This window comes from Chenopodium quinoa, unplaced genomic scaffold (assembly GCF_001683475.1).
Source record: "Chenopodium quinoa cultivar QQ74 unplaced genomic scaffold, ASM168347v1, whole genome shotgun sequence".
Lineage (NCBI taxonomy): Eukaryota > Viridiplantae > Streptophyta > Magnoliopsida > Caryophyllales > Amaranthaceae > Chenopodium > Chenopodium quinoa.
The window spans coordinates 1,136,309-1,154,298 of NW_018745240.1; the positions used below are offsets into that span (position 1 = coordinate 1,136,309).

General features: G+C 39.8%; 1 protein-coding gene across 3 annotated transcripts; it reads right to left on the bottom strand.

The window, feature by feature from the left end:
* Positions 1-3,135: 3,135 nt before the first annotated feature.
* LOC110711161 (probable leucine-rich repeat receptor-like protein kinase At5g49770) lies at positions 3,136-6,960 on the bottom strand. 3 transcript variants are annotated; one of them, XM_021889541.1, is made up of 7 exons: positions 6,619-6,958; positions 4,990-5,071; positions 4,779-4,889; positions 4,603-4,674; positions 4,414-4,485; positions 4,259-4,327; positions 3,136-4,180 (listed from the first exon to the last, which is right to left on the bottom strand). In XM_021889541.1, exons 3-7 carry the CDS (start codon positions 4,871-4,873, stop codon positions 4,102-4,104), a joined length of 387 nt encoding a protein of 128 aa, XP_021745233.1. In that variant the 5' UTR covers positions 4,874-4,889; positions 4,990-5,071; positions 6,619-6,958; the 3' UTR covers positions 3,136-4,101. The 3 variants fall into 3 exon arrangements, 2 of the variants coding, with proteins under 2 accessions (XP_021745233.1, XP_021745234.1); XR_002509286.1 differs by having other exon boundaries at positions 4,608-4,674; positions 4,990-6,959; XM_021889542.1 differs by lacking the exon at positions 4,259-4,327 and having other exon boundaries at positions 4,990-6,960.
* Positions 6,961-17,990: the final 11,030 nt, after the last annotated feature.

A 17,990-nucleotide genomic window follows, 5' to 3' on the forward strand; every position in this document is an offset into this window, starting at 1 on the left:
AGAATTAAATAATGAGTCCATTTGATTTACGGAAATATTCAAAACAGGGTATCAAGACCATGTCTTGGATAAAGAAACACCTGTTAAATGAACATTGAATATTTAAACCGAAAATTGTCCCTAATCGAGGTCATCTAACAGATGGACGATTGATGACCGCCATAGATTAGTGTGTAGTATGATTTACAGCACCGTTTCTTGTGTTGCGAGGACGTGACGGTCATAAATCATTTGCACAGGCACAGTTTGGAACTGTTAGGATAAGACCTATGAGAGTACTTTAAGAAATTTTGAATTTTGTCATAAGTACATTTCTCATTATGACTATCGGAACTTGTTTCCTCCGACCATGAGCATTGTGAAGTTTTTTTGTTTGATTACTAGAATCTTTGATGTTTCCTAACGTCTGCCGTAACTGGGGATCATAACGGGAACACTCAGGAGACTATGTCATCTTAGTAAAAGGAACTTACAATACAAGACTGGGATTGTCCCCCTACTAACAATAAGGAAAATGTTTTGTTGTTTACAAGCCCGCTCGAAGAGCGAGACTGTGAAAATGCATGGTCGTGCTTAGATGGATTTTAGAAATCATCTGCTTATTGACAGTCGAACTCGGAGATCGAGAAACACTTCTGAACGTAATAAGGATGACACAGAATCTTACCTTATAGTTCACGAAGAAACATTAAGTGACATAGGAAATGGGCTATACACTGTATGCACACTTGTCCGGAAGGAAAAGTGGGAGATTGAAAGGAATGGTGTCCTTCCAACAAGTGTATTCTTCCGATAAAGGGTTCAGAATTATTACGTAGCTAATTCTTCAGTACGGTCAAGTGATCGGAATGCCTAAGTGGAGGCCGAATTCGATCAGTAATATCAATTTACAATTGATGTTACAACTTAATCTTAACTAAACCCTTCGGGTCGAACCCAATCGAATCACCGATCCGAGACGACGAATTAAACTGAAATGATTTAATGAGTCGACAGAGTTTTACGAATACAGACGTCGGATATCGAGCCTAGGGCGTCGAGACCGAGCGTCGCAAAATCACAAAGCGACAAGTATAAATGTAGCCGTAGCACCAGAATGGTCTAACCATGTGGATGCTAGGCTAGTTCAAGCTAGCATGCACCTAGCATGGCTAAGCGCAAGCCTAAGCACGCTAGATGTGCTAGGCGCACCATCGCAGCCTAGGTGCACCATCGCAACCTAGGCGCGCCATGGTGGCCTATCGCAGCCCTAACATCATGTCTAGGCACTATCGCAGCCTATCGCAAGCACCACAAGCACCAGGCAGCCCATCGCAGCTAGCAGCGTGCTAGCCTGGGTGCGCATGGCAGCCTATCGCAAGCACCACAAGCACTAGGCAGCCCATCGCAGCTAGCAGCGTGCTAGCCTGGGTGCTTGGGTGCGTATGGCAAGGCCACACACACACCAAGCACAACCGTCGCAGTGCTAGGCACTGGCGCATGTGCATGTGTGAGTATGCGTGCCTCGCACCAAGCATAGCAGTGCTAGGCACTGGCTGATGCATGTGCGAGCATTGCGTGGTGCGTAGCGTGCTGCGTGCGTGGTGCGTTGGATGATGCTAGGGTAGGGCCAGCATGCGTGGCACTCTAGCACCACGCATGCTGGCTGTGCTAGCAATGGCGTGCAAGGAAAGTGTGCGTGCTAGCCTGTGCGTGGGCTGCTGGGGGCCACTGCCAGCACTATGTGCTAGCAGCGCCCAACGCCAGCACACAAGCTCCAGCACCAGCCCAGCAGTAGCACGCACTGGCTGGCTGGCTAGGGTGCTGGGCAGCAAGGCACTGCTAGCTGGCAGCCCTAGCTGGCACGCTAGCTGGCAGCCAGCTAGTCCTCCTTGAGCTGGTTTTTTGTAAGGGTGTGGGGACCAAATCAAGGCCTTGGGGAGCAAGGCATATGGTCCCCCACCTAACCTTGGCCACCACTCTTTTGCATGTGATCATGCCACTTGTCGAAATGTGATTAACTTGATTATTTATTGAATTTGGAAATTAAATAAATCATTGATTTTCAACACTCCCACATTGGTGGAGGATGAAAAACCAAGGGTTCATTTCCCTATACATACCATGCTTGGGTATTGGGAAATGAACAGCCTTGAGTGCAATTAAAAAGGCAACTCTAAGTAAGAGTAAACCTTTGATTCGTAAAACTCATAGTTATTTTGTCCGGGTCTTGACTAACTTTCAAGACTTAGGACGCTCGGGTCGGGTTGAGGGTACGATCCGTCGGAGATTTCATGTTTTCGGGATTTTGAAGTAAGAGCTCTTTGGGAGCGAAGCACGCCACAAAGGTATAATTCTTATTCTTAATCTTGTTTGATTAAGTTTAATATGCTTGTTAATTGTTTTAAATAAGGGGCGGGTCTTGGTGGGTTTCCTTCCGTGTAGTGTCGGGTCACTAAGAAACCCTACATAAACAACGAACAATTCTGTAGAAACATGATCCACGGGTCGTGCTCTTCTGCGTCATTCGCCATTTTGGTCTCTTTCTCTAGAGCTTCATTTTCGCTATCGATTAAAGCTAAGGAAAGTAAATCTTGGTCCTTGTTCATTGTACCAAATTTTGAATTTGGTCAACAAAATGGGGAAAATCGAAAGAAGAACCCTAATTTTTGAAATTGGGTGTATTAGATTAGATTTTCATGAATTTGTTTATTCTATGTCGTTGTGACATGTTTAAAGAATATATTGCAATAAATTTCATGAGAAGTGGTCAAGTACTAAGTCATTTGATTTCAGAATTTGTGCTTGAACTTATTTCTCTTTTGTTTTTTTCTTTGCTCATATCACTAGGCGAAAACACGTAATCCGCACCGGTTCAAAACCCTCATTTAGCACCGGTTTTGAACCGGTCCTTATTTGGGGGGTGCTAAAACCCCATGCATTTCGCACACCGGTTCTGGTTGAGAACCGATGCGAAAAACCACACTTTTTGCACCGGTTTTGACTTAGAACCGGTGCCAAAAGTCCCCAAAAAATTTAGAAAAAAACTTTTAGGACCCCGGTTCTATTCCAAAACCGGTGCCAAAAATGCCCAAAAAAAATTAAATCTCTTTCTTTTTTTTTGTTTTTTATGCATTTTTTTCACTTAAATTGATATATAAACACTAATATATATATAAAGTTATAGAAATTTACTTCTAATACTCCAAAAACCTGTTCTAATGAAGCATATAAACAGCAAACATCGAACTAAGCTGCCCAAACTAAGCAGCTCAACAGGCTACAAAAATAACAAAACACAGGGCAACACCAAAGCAGCACAGCAAGCACATCAACTCAGCATCACAGCACCCCAAATTCCAGCAACACAGCACTGCAAAAGGAAGCAGACAGCAACACCAACACAGCAGTGCATCACATCAACACAGGAAAACTCGACATCACAGCATAGCAGACACAGCACTGTAGCAGAAACAGCAGCTCACAGCAACACAGACAGGAAAACCAACCCTGCAGTAATTAAGATAAAAGAACTAGCATCTAATAGCTGAACAGGACAACCAGCTGAGCAGACACAGCCTCATAGCTAACATCAACAGAACAGAAACAGCTACACAGGAGCATCAACTATGTCTCTGTCAATGCTTCCACGATCTGTCAAGTCTAAAATACCTCTCATTGATGCCTAGCCATGAACCAACAGCCTTAATACAGATTCTACTATAAGAACAATCAAAAAATAAATGCTCATGAGTCTCATTTGCCTCACCACAAAGCAGACAACTTGCATCCTCACAGCATCCCAGAGAAACAAGCCTATCTCTTGTTCTAAGCCTTCCTTGAACAGCCAGCCAAGAGATGAAAGAGTGTGCTTTTAACAGAGAAACAAGCCTATCTGAATATTTGACTTTTCAAGTTTGTTGTGTGCTTTTAGCAGCTACTTTACTAGACAGTTCCTTCTCAAGGTTGTTGCGGAAATACTCTAAGTTTTCAAGATCAAACCAGTCTTTTCGCATCTCCAGTATGACGATAAAATTACATTACAAAGGAATATTCTATCTGATTTCATTCAATACAAAATTATTAAGTTAATCCTTTTGTGTAAAAGGGAAGTCAAGAAATTTACAAAGTAATCAACGACGGCAAGGTTGTGAACCATGATGGAACATCTGAAGTATCAAAACTATTGTTGCTCATGTCCCTGCACACAAATTAATAAAATTTGTCATGGTTAATCATCGAGTTATAGATCTCAAGTACAGCATGATCATTAACTTACAAGTAACTGAGTTGGTTCATGCCAGTAAGGTCAGGCATAGAGCCCGTGAATTGGTTGTTAGATAAAAGCCTAAAAAAAAAAACAGATTCATGTATGAATTACGCTGATAATTCAGGTAGAACAAAGTCCACAAGTAAAGAGACTTTATTACTTACATTTTGGTAACTTCAGTAAGATTGGAAATGTTTGAAGGGACAGACCCACTGAACGAATTCCAATCCAATCTTCTGATAAACATCAAAGTTAAAGAGCAAAAAGTCAATGGTAAACACAGCTACTTCTCAAATCTCAATAGTCTTTGTTTGTTAATGTAATCTTCTGGAAACATGAAATAGGATACTTACAGCACCTCCATTTCATTCACTAGACCTATTGCTGATGGGATGCTTCCTTCAAATTTATTGTTATCCAGAATCCTGGTGCAGCCAAAAATATGTTTTGCCAAATATCTTAATATTCCTTTCAGATAGAATGAAATACGTGCAGTAAAGAATGAAGGAATTAAGATTCATGTACATACAAAGTATGGGTAATAAGAATCACAAAAGTTTTCTGGAGCAAATTGCATAAATAAGTTGATGAAATAGAGAACGTAGCTTCCACATTCCTCATCATCCCTTTGTTGAGGCACCTGAAAATGGCATCATATATGCGTAAAGCAGATTAGGGTTTTTCCCGAATATAGATAAAACTATACAAGGTTCATATACTTCAATCAGGACTAAGATCACCTTAGGTATCAAGAGAGGAATTCGGGAAATCACATTCCTGTCTTCTTCCCTGCCCTCTACCCTATAGATGTCCTGAACAAACCTGAACCAAAGACAACCATTGATCGTAATATATTTCATAACCTATACACCCGATGTATTTCAGACATCCTCTAAATGTTGATGACTCAACCACTCAAGTGAACTACATTTAATAAAGAATTAGAGCTTTTCAGGAAAAACCAAAACAAAAAATTATGATCGACAATGGGTGGAAGGAAAGTTTCAAATATCAGCAAATGTTGCTATTCTCCACCTCAACCAACAAAAAAAGAAATACCACCTAAACCTAATGTTTCAGAATGTATCAATTAGACAATCTTATATACTGAAGATGAGAAATTCTAATGAAAAACTAAAAAGAACAATTGTTATCAATAAAATCCACTTAAGATAATAGAAAGCCCCTCAAGAGAGATGCTTAACTGATTAACTCAAACTAGTGATGTCAATGTATATGTCTGAACAAATCCATAAAGTTGCCAATATGTAGCTTGAATCATGACACAGATTAATTAAAGGCTCACATTAAAGGTAGCACTATGTACAAAGGTCACAATTGCTAATTATTTGCAGGCAACTAGAAGTCTTTCTCAAGGACCACAATACAACAAATCACTTGATCCAGAACCCAACTACGCCTTTCTATACAACTATAGAAAAATAAAAACATTCAGTAGATTAAAAAGCAAAAACACCAGACAGAAGGGCACGGAACTCATAGCATATTGAAAAATATATATAACCAACCTTAAAAATTATCTGCTAAACTTGTATAGGATGTGGCTTCAAACCACTCTAGAAGATATATACTCTAAATTAATACTATGATAATACAGAACATTAGATTTTTTGCGTAATGTTTCCCAACTTCACAGACTTGTCAAACCCCTTTTGAAAACTCAGCAAAACCTAAAGCCTGCAATTGACATTTTAGAGCAAGTACACATGTCACCTACTCATTCCCATGCAATATACTGTTAGAATTTCTAAACATGTAATTATAATATTAAGATATGATAATATTTACCAGCCTCATATTCTATTTCCTTTCAAACCATGATACACTCTAGTATTTCATATGAAAAAGACAAAGTTATATAAGCAACAATTCTTTATCAGCTTCATTTAACAAAATTGAAACTCAAATCCAATGCTTGAAAAAATTGACTAATGCATACAAATTTTCATCAGTATGAATATAGTGCAACTCAACTTGTTCATAGGCCAATTATAATGTATTAAACTAATTATTTAACAAAACAAACTCAGATTCATAGCAAAGTTATTGAATAAAAAAAGAAAAAGAAAAAAAGAAACAGTGAACCCAAAATAACGAGTAAAGTTCCAAAATCAAAGAACCCACAAACACAGCCAAGGTTAGCAAAAACATTACTTAAAATTGGGGAAAAAAATGAGCAAAAAAACGGAGATTAAAAATAAAAAAAAAAAAAAAAAAAAAAAAAAAAAAAAAAAAAAAAAAACACAACGTAATACAACAAATTTCAACTAAATCTATAAGAAAATCAACAAAAAATACAGCATAAGAGAATATAAAGATGAATTAAGCGAAAAAGAGAAGAAACTTACTTGTAATTGGGGAAAAAATTGAGCGAAAGAGAGATTTACATTAGGGTTTTGTAAGCTTTAACAGGGAAAAAAAAAACCTTTGAAGCGTCGGTACCGGAAGCCGTTAAAGGTGACGGTGTATTGGTCGAAAGCGCTGCAGGTGACGGTGTCGCCGGTCTAACTGTCTCTCTAATCGTTCACCACTTGCTTTAACTCGAACAAGATTCGAACGAAAATCGAAGACCTCACACGAGAGATGAGAGCAGAACGAGATGGGAACGAAAGAGGAAGGAGAGATGAGAGCAGAACAAAAGATGAGAGAGAATGAGAGCAGGGCAGAACCAGAGATGAGAGAGAAGGAGAGCAGGACCAGAGAGGGAGAGAATGATATAGAGAGGCGGATTAGAGAGATATAACAGCCCGATTTTTTTTAATTTCGCAACGGTTAGAACCGGTGCTAAAACACTATTTCGCACCAGTTTGGTCTGAACCGGTGCGAAATACCTTCCACCCTTTTTTTTTAATATTTCGTAATTCGCACCAGTTTGAACCGGTGCGAAAAAGATGATTTTGCACCGATTTATCCGGATTCCTCCCATTTCTTTTCCCACCGGTTTTCAAGAACCGGTGCGAAAAGTGCGCTGCGTAATTTATTTTTCTACTAGTGTATGAACTATACTCGTAAATTTTTAATGTAAATTGAAGTGTTGAACGACAATTATGCACTAAAATTGGGATCAAAATTTTGAACTTTGATAATGGCATGAAATTGTTCTTATGGCTCATGCTTAAGTTGCAAAATTGGTTTTAGTAATGATAATAATAATCGATAGTTATTATCATTCACTTATAAAACTATGATTTCAAGATTTGCATAAAACTAGTTAGTTTAGGAAATTCTTGAAGACATCATCGAACTGGTGTAATTTGATTATTGTAGGGAATATTTCAAACGTCAACTTTGAGCCTCACTGTGATTATGCACTTAAGCATGGTGGCGTCCAAAGGGAAAGAATCTAGAGATAAAAGAGTCGCCAACAAGTTTTAGGAACTTGTAAACCGTTCACGGGTGTGAAGGTTACACCCCATTCACGATCACGAAGATCGCTAACTCCATAGTGGTTCGGAACTATGACTGGATATTCAGGGATGATGGTACGAAGCCAATCTAAAAGAGATTGAACTCGCCCTAAATCGGCCTCTAATTAATTCTTATGATATTTATGTGCGCTTTCCGATCAACATACATACAACAAATTAATTCTAAACTCGCTTAATCTACGTTGGTTGATTATTAATGCACAAATAAATCTATTATTGGCGATCAAATGAATTAAAATCATATTAGCCTGAATCAAATTATTAATTATCTTATTAGGCGTGATTTCAAGTACAAATCCCCTTTAAACCTGCAAGAAAGGGCGTGATTGAGCAATAACATTAAATCAAGCAACATAATAATTAATTGACACAACAATCATCATCATAATCAAATAATCATTAAATCATGATTAATAGCAAGATCCTAGGCATGATACTAAACGGATTAATAACAAACCCTAGCATGTCACTAAATAATAAAGATCAAAACTTTAGCCTAAACATGATACTAGAAAGCATGATATAAGAAATATTAATTAACACCCTAAACATGATACTAGGAATTACAAAGAATCATAACATGATACTAGAAATCAAAATAACATCCTAAGCATGATTTCTATACCAAAAGAATAATTAAGTAATCGAATTACTCACTTTGATGCCTTGTATCTCTTTCTATCAAAACATTAAACACGTTAGTAAACTTTAAGAAAGATTAAACCAAACAAACCAAATAAATCAAATAATAATTGAAATATAGATTAGGGACCAAACCCTCAGAAATATCAACCTTTCACGTCAAGGTCAAAGGCAACTACGAGAAGGTCTTGGAGTATTCAAGTCTCGCAAAGGTCGTATGGTGTGATGTGTTTAGCCTAGGGCTAAGAAAGAGAGAGAGAAAAGAAGCTTATAGATTAGAAAGGGATTAAGATGATGATTGTTGGTGAATGAAAATGAAGGAAAACGACCCTATTTATAGGAAAAAACGATGGGAACAGATCAGAAAAAGAGTCATAATTCGATTCGGAGTAAAACTGCTCGTATTGCGAAACGCCAGCTATTTTTTGAAAGATAGAATCCGAACGGAATCCGACTTCCAATCAAATTTGGTTAATTGAATTTCCGTACGTATTCTAGTTTTATAAGAATTAAACCTATTAAAAAACAAGTGTTTTATCCGAAGTAAAATCCTTAAATTTAATCTATTCTAAAACAGGATAAATTATAAACTTCTAGAGGATTCTATAAGCTAATAATAAATCCTAAGAGATTTAGGACTCAGAACAACCCTCTAGATAATTCTAGAAACTTGTAATAAATCCTAATAGGATTAGGAATGAATTAAGGTTAATGGACCCTCCACATGATCATTGGGTCCGTAGGCAAGACTCGGTTTGGGCCTAGTTTAATATTTTTGCCATAACTTTCTCGTTATAACTCGGATTTGGGCTTATAATATATCGTTGGAAAGTTATTTTCAAGCCTCATCCAACTACATAATTATTGGACCCAGATTATGGACCAAAATTAACCGGTTTGGACGTTTTTATAAAGATGACACGAAATGAATGATTTTAAGAGACACGAAATGAATCATTTTGAGTTAAAACATTTTTAAAAAAGATTAGAAGTAGTCAAGACTTAGGAAAATTCACGAGACTCTTCAACTTTTCACCTAACTCGATAGTGAAAAACGTGAAAGGTACTCATCATTGGGTTTGGTTTTTGGGGAGACACAATCAGGTGTTTACATAAGCCCTCGCTTTGACTGAGTTTGGAGAAATTTAAGTTTCGAAAATGAATTTCAAAGTATCGATTGGGACGGAGAATGATTCAGAACATTCTGCAACCCTAAATCTTTCTTTTAAACACCGATACCTGCAGAAAACATCAGTTCTATAAATACGTGAGTTAGAAACGCGTATCTTGCACCGTCGGGTATACACCTCTAGGTTACATCTTATGCTTTATTTGACAACCTCCACAATGCTTTGTGAACACCATCGAAGGTAACAATGCTTCGCCATCTTCATTTGTAGTGATAATCTTCCACACCCTAGGGTACATCGTCGAAGGTGACCGTGCTCCGCCATCTTCAATTTTATGGCAGTGCCTTGCCATGTAGGGGTGGCAATTCGGGTTAGCAGGTCGGGTTCAGGTCAGATTTAAGGTCGATTTTGTGTTATGCTTAGAAACTATCAAAAATAGTGTAAAACTTAATATTATTAAGAAATATGAAATTTGGGTCAAATCGGGTTGAATTCGGGTTGTTCGAGTTCGTTTCGGTCGGGTTCGGGTTTCTCTTAGTAACTTCGGGTCGAATTCAGGTCGTGTTATCGGGTCGGGTTAGGGTTTTCCAGCCCTATTGCCATGGCAGTGCTTCGCCGCTATTGTCATCGTTGTGGCCGTGCTTCGCCACGGAAATGTTTCGCCGCTGTTGACAATCTCCTCCATGCTTCGGGACATCGTCGAAGACCATAGTGTGTCGTCATCTCCAAAATCTCGCCGTTGCTTCGACGTGACCAATTAATACCAACAACCTCCACACCCTAGGGAAAGCTGTCGAAGACCTCAATGATTAGCGATCCCCAAATCTCGCCAATGCCAATGCGTCGGTATGGTAAATATGCGCTCCTCCAGTGCTTAGGTGGACTTAACCAATGTTTAGGTGCTTAACCAATATTTAGGTGCAATATGCTCTGCCAATGCTTCGGCGTGTTTAAGTGTTACAAGCCGATGCTTAGACGCTTGTGCCTTGTAATGAGCCAATGTTTAGGCGCTTAAGTCATTGAAACGATCGTCATCAGGCCGACTACTAATCAAATCAATTGCTTAGAAGCTAAATGGCGTACCAAAGAGCTCAAACCTTTAAATGTAGTCCACATAATCCATTTATGGGACCCACAAAGTCCATCGCTTGAAGGAGAAGAAGGATCGCGCAACTCCAGGTCTCATCGCGTCGCGATACTGTCATCGTTGCGCGATATTTTTGCTTTTTTCCGGATTTAAATCCTTTCTTCTTCCTCATTCGCTGTTGTTGTTCGTGTTCTTCGTTTTCGCTCGAAACTTCGAAATGCTCGTTTATGGCCATTCTCAACCAAATTTGCTCAAATCTTTTGCAAATCGGTGCACTCTCATCCTAGTTTACCTATCCATGTAAGTTTTTCTCAAACTCTTCTTATCTGGGATGATTTTTTAGCATGTCCTTCACGAATTTCCGGAAAATTCAAATGTGTCTTTGCTAATTACTCAAGTTTCATTGAATTTCTTGCCTTGAAATTGTTTGTATATTTTTGTATATTGCTTTGTGAGTAATTTGAGACTGAATTACTCAATTTGGTTAAGAAATGAGCATTTTTTCTATTATTGAACACTCTAAGTTCGTGAGGACAATGTGGATTGTTCTTCATGATTTTTCTTGCTATTTGTGCTTAATTTGGCAATATTTACCATAAACTTGCAAGAAATTGTTTTGGTGCTCAAAATTCTTGTTGTTGTACGAATCCAAATCATACTCTGTTTTTGTACTTTGTACTATGTTTTGACAAACATAATATCATGCGGCTAGGAGAACTTAGATACTATAGAACCATTAATTTACTGTTTTTGTATGTCAATAATAGTATGGCTCGTCGTCGAGGATCCAGCTCACATTCCCGCTCGTCCCACAGAGAGGACGAGCCCGTCGGTGACGGCGACGACGCTTCTACTAGCCGGGGATGGTCGTTCCTTGAGTGGGACGAGCACACCTTGTTCTTTCAACCAGCCTTTCATATTTCTCAGCGCGCCCTACTGGGTATTACCAATGAGCACGTTCGTTGTCACAGCTTAGGCAACGATAGCATTTCATACATCTATCGCCATTACATTAAGGGAAATGACGCGATGAGAGCTTTCTGGGAGTCTTGCGGGTTGACTCCACTTCTGCGGGTCGCTATGGTTGTTCATCCATGGCGGGAAAGCCGTCATATTGTTCGGGGTGTCGTGAGTTTTTCTAGGACACCACGAACACTTTTCACATTCCATGGGGTGAGATGACCATCACCCCTCTTGACTTCACCATCATTACCGGCTTAGAGTTTCGGCCCACTCCACTCCCTACAGACGGGATGCTTAGTCTGGTGTTTTTCGAGACTGCGGAGTTGTTATGCCTTATAGTCCACCAAGCTGCTGTTGAGGCTCAATAGTTAAACACCAGCATGAGGATAGCCCGTAGGGCGCTACTTGCTGAGGCTTTCGATGACAATGCGACCACCCTGGAGCAGCGGGTGCGCATCTTTGTTCTCATTCTCCTATCGGGGACTTTCTCTCCTGATAAGGGAAGTCGTGTCTTGCTGCACTATCTCTCCTCCGTGCGCAATCTACAGCTGATCGACACGTACGACTGGGCCAGCCTTGGCTATGCTGACTTTCTTTTGGGATTGCGATTGGCCTGTCATCAGCGACAGTGTAGTTTAGAGATCACTCTTTCTAGCTTCTACAAGATCGTAGAGGTATGCGTCCTTTTGGCGAGTCTTAATTTTCTTCTCGATATCTATCGAGTCATAAGTTTTTTATCTTTCTGCAGGTCTGGCTCTACAAGTACTTCCCTTCTTTGGCGCCGACGAGGCCTCGAGCCAGAGGGCTCGTGATCGCCGCCAGCTGGCAGGGACGCCATGTTGGCTTAGTTACTACTGCTTTCTGTTAGGGTTGCGATTCTTGGGGTGAATATTCTATCTTTTGTTTTCTTGTTTCTTAGGATTTCATCACAAATCGTTGACTCATTCCTTTTTGTTGTAGCGCCCTAATGTTCAGTATTGCCCATGGACCAATTTGGGAGATTTCAAGTTGGCTTCTCAGTACACTACTGAAAGGCATTTTTTCTGGGGTACCTACTATGGTACCTAGGCGAGAGGGTGGCCACTCAACACTTCTCGACGGTTCATGTAGTTCCCGCTGACCCTCCTGGTGAGATGATGAGTCAAGAGCGACTTCAGATCCATGCTACTACCGGAGCAATTGGTGAGGACTAGCAGATATATAGTTATCTTGACCGTCCTTATGCGAAGGTGTTTCTTCCTCGACTAGCTCCGCTACCCTAGTGCGAGGAGGAGGTTTGTCATTATTGACTATCTATTTCATTTTTTCGGTAGCCCCCAACGGTGTATTCCCGTTTTACTTTACTTTAATTTTTTGCAGGAGTCGGAGGAGCTCGTGGAGTTTGTGCCTCCGCGGATGTCCATCACTTATCAGGGGACCTATGGACCTGTTGAGGAGCTGATTCCTCCAGCCCTAAAAGAGTGGCGATTAATATTCCAGTCTATTTCTTATCACCAGACTTGGGTGAGCTTCCACTCTCCTGCTTATTCGGTGTACATGTATATATTTTGTGTTTTTCTAGCTTTGTTTGTTTTGCAGTTCTCTCGAGAGGTGGTGATGCGGATGGCAGTGGTGATGGACGCCTTTCGGTACTAGGTAGTGAGATGGAGTCGCCAAGCCTCGTGTCGACGTATTGATGGCGTTGTACCGGTATGTCTTTGTGCATTTGCTTTTATTTGTTCATTCTTGCTTTTATATGCCTGACTCGTTTTTTATTTTTATTTCAGCTTGCCATTCAGCCATGCACTCGTTCGAGGCCAGAGAGCTTGAGGGAGCGAGGGGGATCGAGGCGTCGGCGTACCTCTTTGGAGATCCCTGGTAGAGAGGAGGTGCTCAGCCAGGCAATGGTTGGGGATTAGAGCAGTTCATCGTCAGAGGATGTAAGGCCACCTGGTTATGGTATTCCAATGCTCTGTCTTCATGAGTCCCCGAGTGCTTTTGGAGCTGGTCCATCATCTTGGCCTGGTGGTGGGACGTACGAGGTTGGCTCGTTGTCGCAGCAGCCAGAGCCTACTACTTTTGCTGGTGGGAGTTTTTAGTATGGGTCACACGGAGGTACTTAGTGGACAGGTCTTACGATCACGATCCGAACGACTGGTGGTGCTGATACTGAGCAGGCATGGACTCCACGCGGCTCACAGTTCTATGATACTTTCGGCATCGCTCGGGATTTGCGTATTCCAGCGGCGTAGTTGCTCCTGCATTTATTTCTTGGACTTTTTAGGAATTCGCTCGTACATTGTATATTTTATTAACTCTTTTATTAGACTTATGTGGACACACTAGAGTTTTATTTTCTTTGCATTTATTTATGTGCATGTGTGTGATTTTGTGAAAATTTGCGCAAAAAATCTGTCATTTTTATTATCATTGGAGGGTATCCGACTATCTCCCAAAAAAAGAAAAAATGAAAAAAAGAGGAAAATAAGCTTAATTAATTTTTAAAATTCCTTAAAAAGAAATTCCTTAAATCAATTAGGATTTAGCAAAAAGAGTTGAATATTTGTGGAAAAAAATGAAATAATGAAGGTGAAAAGGGTTAGGATTAAACAAAATTTGAAAAAAATCAAAGTACAAATCCGAGTAAAAGTCAAATCAATGTAAAATAAGACAGAGTTTTATATCGCCAACGCTGGAAATTATCGCGGCGCGATGGATCTAGGAAAACCGAGTCCGATCAAGACTCGATTTTTGCTTTGATTTTGCTTATAAAAAGCCCCCCAAATACGCCATAATCAGCATAATTTGAGTCATTGGCTTCTAAATCCTCCATTCGCATCAAATTAGTAATCATGTCTAGGAATTTTTGTGACACAACCCGTGAGTGGTGTCGGTCTTTGACCGCTAAGGAGAGAAAAGAGCTTGACTTCCTTCATATGGGGGTTTGTTTGGCATTTAAGGCGTAGATTTTGATAGTGACTTTTTCATTCCGCCATAGAATTGGGATTGCAACACCCATTGCTTTAGGCTAGGTAATGGTGAAATTAGCCCCCTGCCGGAAGAATTTGGTGCTATTATTGGTTTTCCCTCCGTAGACCTTGCAGTAATTCCCACGGTGTATGTGTGAATATTACTACAAAGATTTTGAGCGTTATTATAATCTGAGGGAAAATGATTTTAAAACCATAGTTGATGGTAGTGAAGTTGATCTAAGAAAATTTGCATCTTTTTATTTTAATAGACCTAAGTCTGACTTATTCCACATAAATAAAAGAAGAGCTTTCCTTTATTGTATGTTTAGCCAATTTTTGCTTACTAGTGGTAGTATGCATGTGGGGAAAGCTATTTTAGCATCTGTGATGGAACAAATTGACGTTGTGAGAAACCCAATGCCATTAATTGTTGGAGAAACAATGCTAAGTTTAAATGAATTAAAGAAAAATCCTAAAGCGCCTCTTCGAGGATCTCCAATATTATTATAGGTAAAATTAATACTTTTAATTACATAAATAAAAAATATTTATTTTGTAAAGTAATAACAATTTGTCTCTATTCTTGCAAATTTGGCTGATGGAAAGACTTGAATTAATTAGTCCTCCTGACAATATTGATAAGTACACTATTAACTGTCTTGTGAGGAGGAAGAAACAATTTTCTTTGAAGATGGGACGCCGCGAGTGGAATAGAATCTTTGAAACTCGCGACTCTCTATCAAGTGGATTATTCCTTAGTGGAAAATTGAAAAGATGGTTGGAGTCAATACTCAACCTTTCTGTCGTATTCCAAGCTTGTCAAAGTTGACCTTTTATTACCCTTCTAGGGTAAGGGGACAATATGTTCTTGCTCAAACTATACCTTCTAGAGATCTTTGTCGACCATATGAGTACCCTCTGTCGTAGAATGTTGAAAGATTTGATGACTATTGGCGTGCTAGACCCTTATGGAGTATTGTCTTTAATAGAGTTCATCCTCCCTTGTCTAGGGAGTTTAAACAGTGGTTACTTGGTCGAAGCCAAAAGGATAAGAACAAGGCTCAAAACACAAGTTCTAAAGGTGTGGAAAAGACTAAGATGAAGGACTGCTTAGGTGACAAGAAGATTCCTCCTAAAGATCGTCTAGGTTCAAGAGTTGAGTTCAAGACTCCTATTACGCCTAAGAAGAAAAGTGTTGTGGAGGGTAAAGGGAAAAGAAAGGTTGACCCTATAGAAAAGGAAAAGAAGGCTTGGGTTGAAAAGAAAGTTGGTGTTTTTGCTAAAGGGGAAACTATTTTTTCTAAGGTTTCGGTTAAGTCCTCTAAAGGTTCCCAACTGATAAACGAGCTGGACAATGAAGAAGATGCAGACAAGAATTGGAAAATGGCTAGGAAGGAGAAGACAGATTAGAGCATTGCTTTACTTCCAATTTATTAGACAATATTTTAATTTCAAGTTAATTTTGTTTTTGAGCCTTTAATTTCATCAATAATGTAATTTTATTTTATTCCAATTATTAATGTAATTTTTAGCTTTTTATTAAATTAACTCTTAGTCTTAAATTATCTATTTGTTGAAAATAATTATAAGCAATGGAAACAACTTGAGTATTTTCGAAAATAATTCGAGTACGGAAGTCGAAAAATCCCCGAAATGAGCCGAAACCTTCGCGATTAGTCGCAGTTTTGAAATGGTGAAAACTCGACTCCATCGCAGTGCGATATTCCCATCGTAACACTATAGGTTCATCGCAATGTGAAACTGTTGACGCAGTGCGATGGTGTTATCGCAGCGCGTTGGTTAGTGATGCAGCGCGTCCTTAGCGCGGCGCTCTGAATTTTGTTTGCTTCTAATTAGGTACCCGAGTTACGAAAGTTGGATGAGATGGGTGATGTGTCACATGGTATCCCTCTGCCAATGTGCTGTCAGCTGGATTTGGAGCTTTCCCTTTCAAATTGAAAGCTGCATCCAACGTTTGTTTGTTAATTATATTCAAAATTTCGAACAATTCTTAAATTGGACTCTTCATTTTGGGAATCTTGAATATTGATCCAATTTTTCGTTCTCAATTGTTGAAATCTTAAAAAGATTGTTTACATTTTCATGTAATTTGTTAATCTTTATGTAATTTGTTCAAAAGTGATCTGAATTTCGGAATGTAGAAAAGTTTTGAAACAAGAAACGATTGCAGTTATTTTTGGCTTGATTGGTAAAGCCAAGTCTTCCATCGCAGTACAATAATTATATCGTGGCGCGATGGCTTCTAACGTGGCGCGATGATGTTGTCGTAGCGCGTTGGTTTCTAATTTGCTATGATGTTTGATTTCTGCGATGCCGAGTTGAAGTATTATCGTAAAAAGGCGAGATTTTGAAAAATTATAGTGGTCGCACCCTTTAAAAGGGTTGCTTACGTATCCTTGGTAAGGAATCAGGCCAAACGTAGCTCTCTTGAGTATAAAAATTAATTAAATTATGGGTAGAACTTCTTGAGTTGGTCAAGATTTGTCATGTTCGAAAATTCGTTACCATCCATATCCGTTAACTTAGCTGCTCCTCTAGTTAGGATAGTTTTGACAATATATGGTGTTTTGGGGTTTTCTGATGTCCTGCGGGAGAGCTACAATTCCGAGACTGGAACCGGACGCCTGTACCTGCAAAATAACGGAGACTCCTGAGAGCTCCGCCTCCAACGGTCAAGTTAGTACCTGATTAAGGAGTAATCAATACAGAAATTAAAGTAATAAGGTCTCTCTAGGTGAGAGTATTTAATGTAGGTAATCTGCTTTGCTAGCGAGATCAGCCGGTTATTAGTGTGTTCCGTAATGTTTCTCCTCCGTTCCGTTGATTATTCGGTCCCTGATTAATGAGGATTAATCGAGTATTTATAGCCTTGGGAAGCGTGCAACTCTCTAGGTTTAAGGTAAACCTAGGGCCGATCGGGCTTCTAGACTGAAATGGGCCTTGATGGCCGGTTGTCCCATTTGGCATGGGTGGACACGTGGCGTGTCTTAAGTGGTCCGTGGAGGACGTGTGGCGGAACCTGGTTGGTCCACTTGTCAAACGGCGCTTGGTGGATAAAAATCCCCTAATCATTTGCCCCTCACAGGTGGCACGCGACTGGTCACGTGTCGCCTGTGACAGGCGTCGCACGGTGACAGGCGACGGCCCGTTACAGGTGTCACCTTGCAGACGGCCGGGAGATCCTCCCGCCCAAATTTGAATTCGGAAGCGACCCTTCGCCTTCTCATTTTGCCTATAAAAGGAAGTGCTGACTTCGGTCATTTTCACATTTGAGAATTTTTGCGAGAACATTCGGACCCCTGAACTTGCTCTGACATTTTCGGACTTTTTCTGCCTACCGCCTGTTCTGACAAGCCGACTGACCCGAACTTTCAGGACTTCATCAACTGTCATCCGTTCAGGTAACTCAGTTCTCTTACTCTTAATTTTCTTTTTATTTTTTGAAATGGCACCATGGAAGCACACGACACGCCCTAAGTTAGTGATCAGCCGGTCACC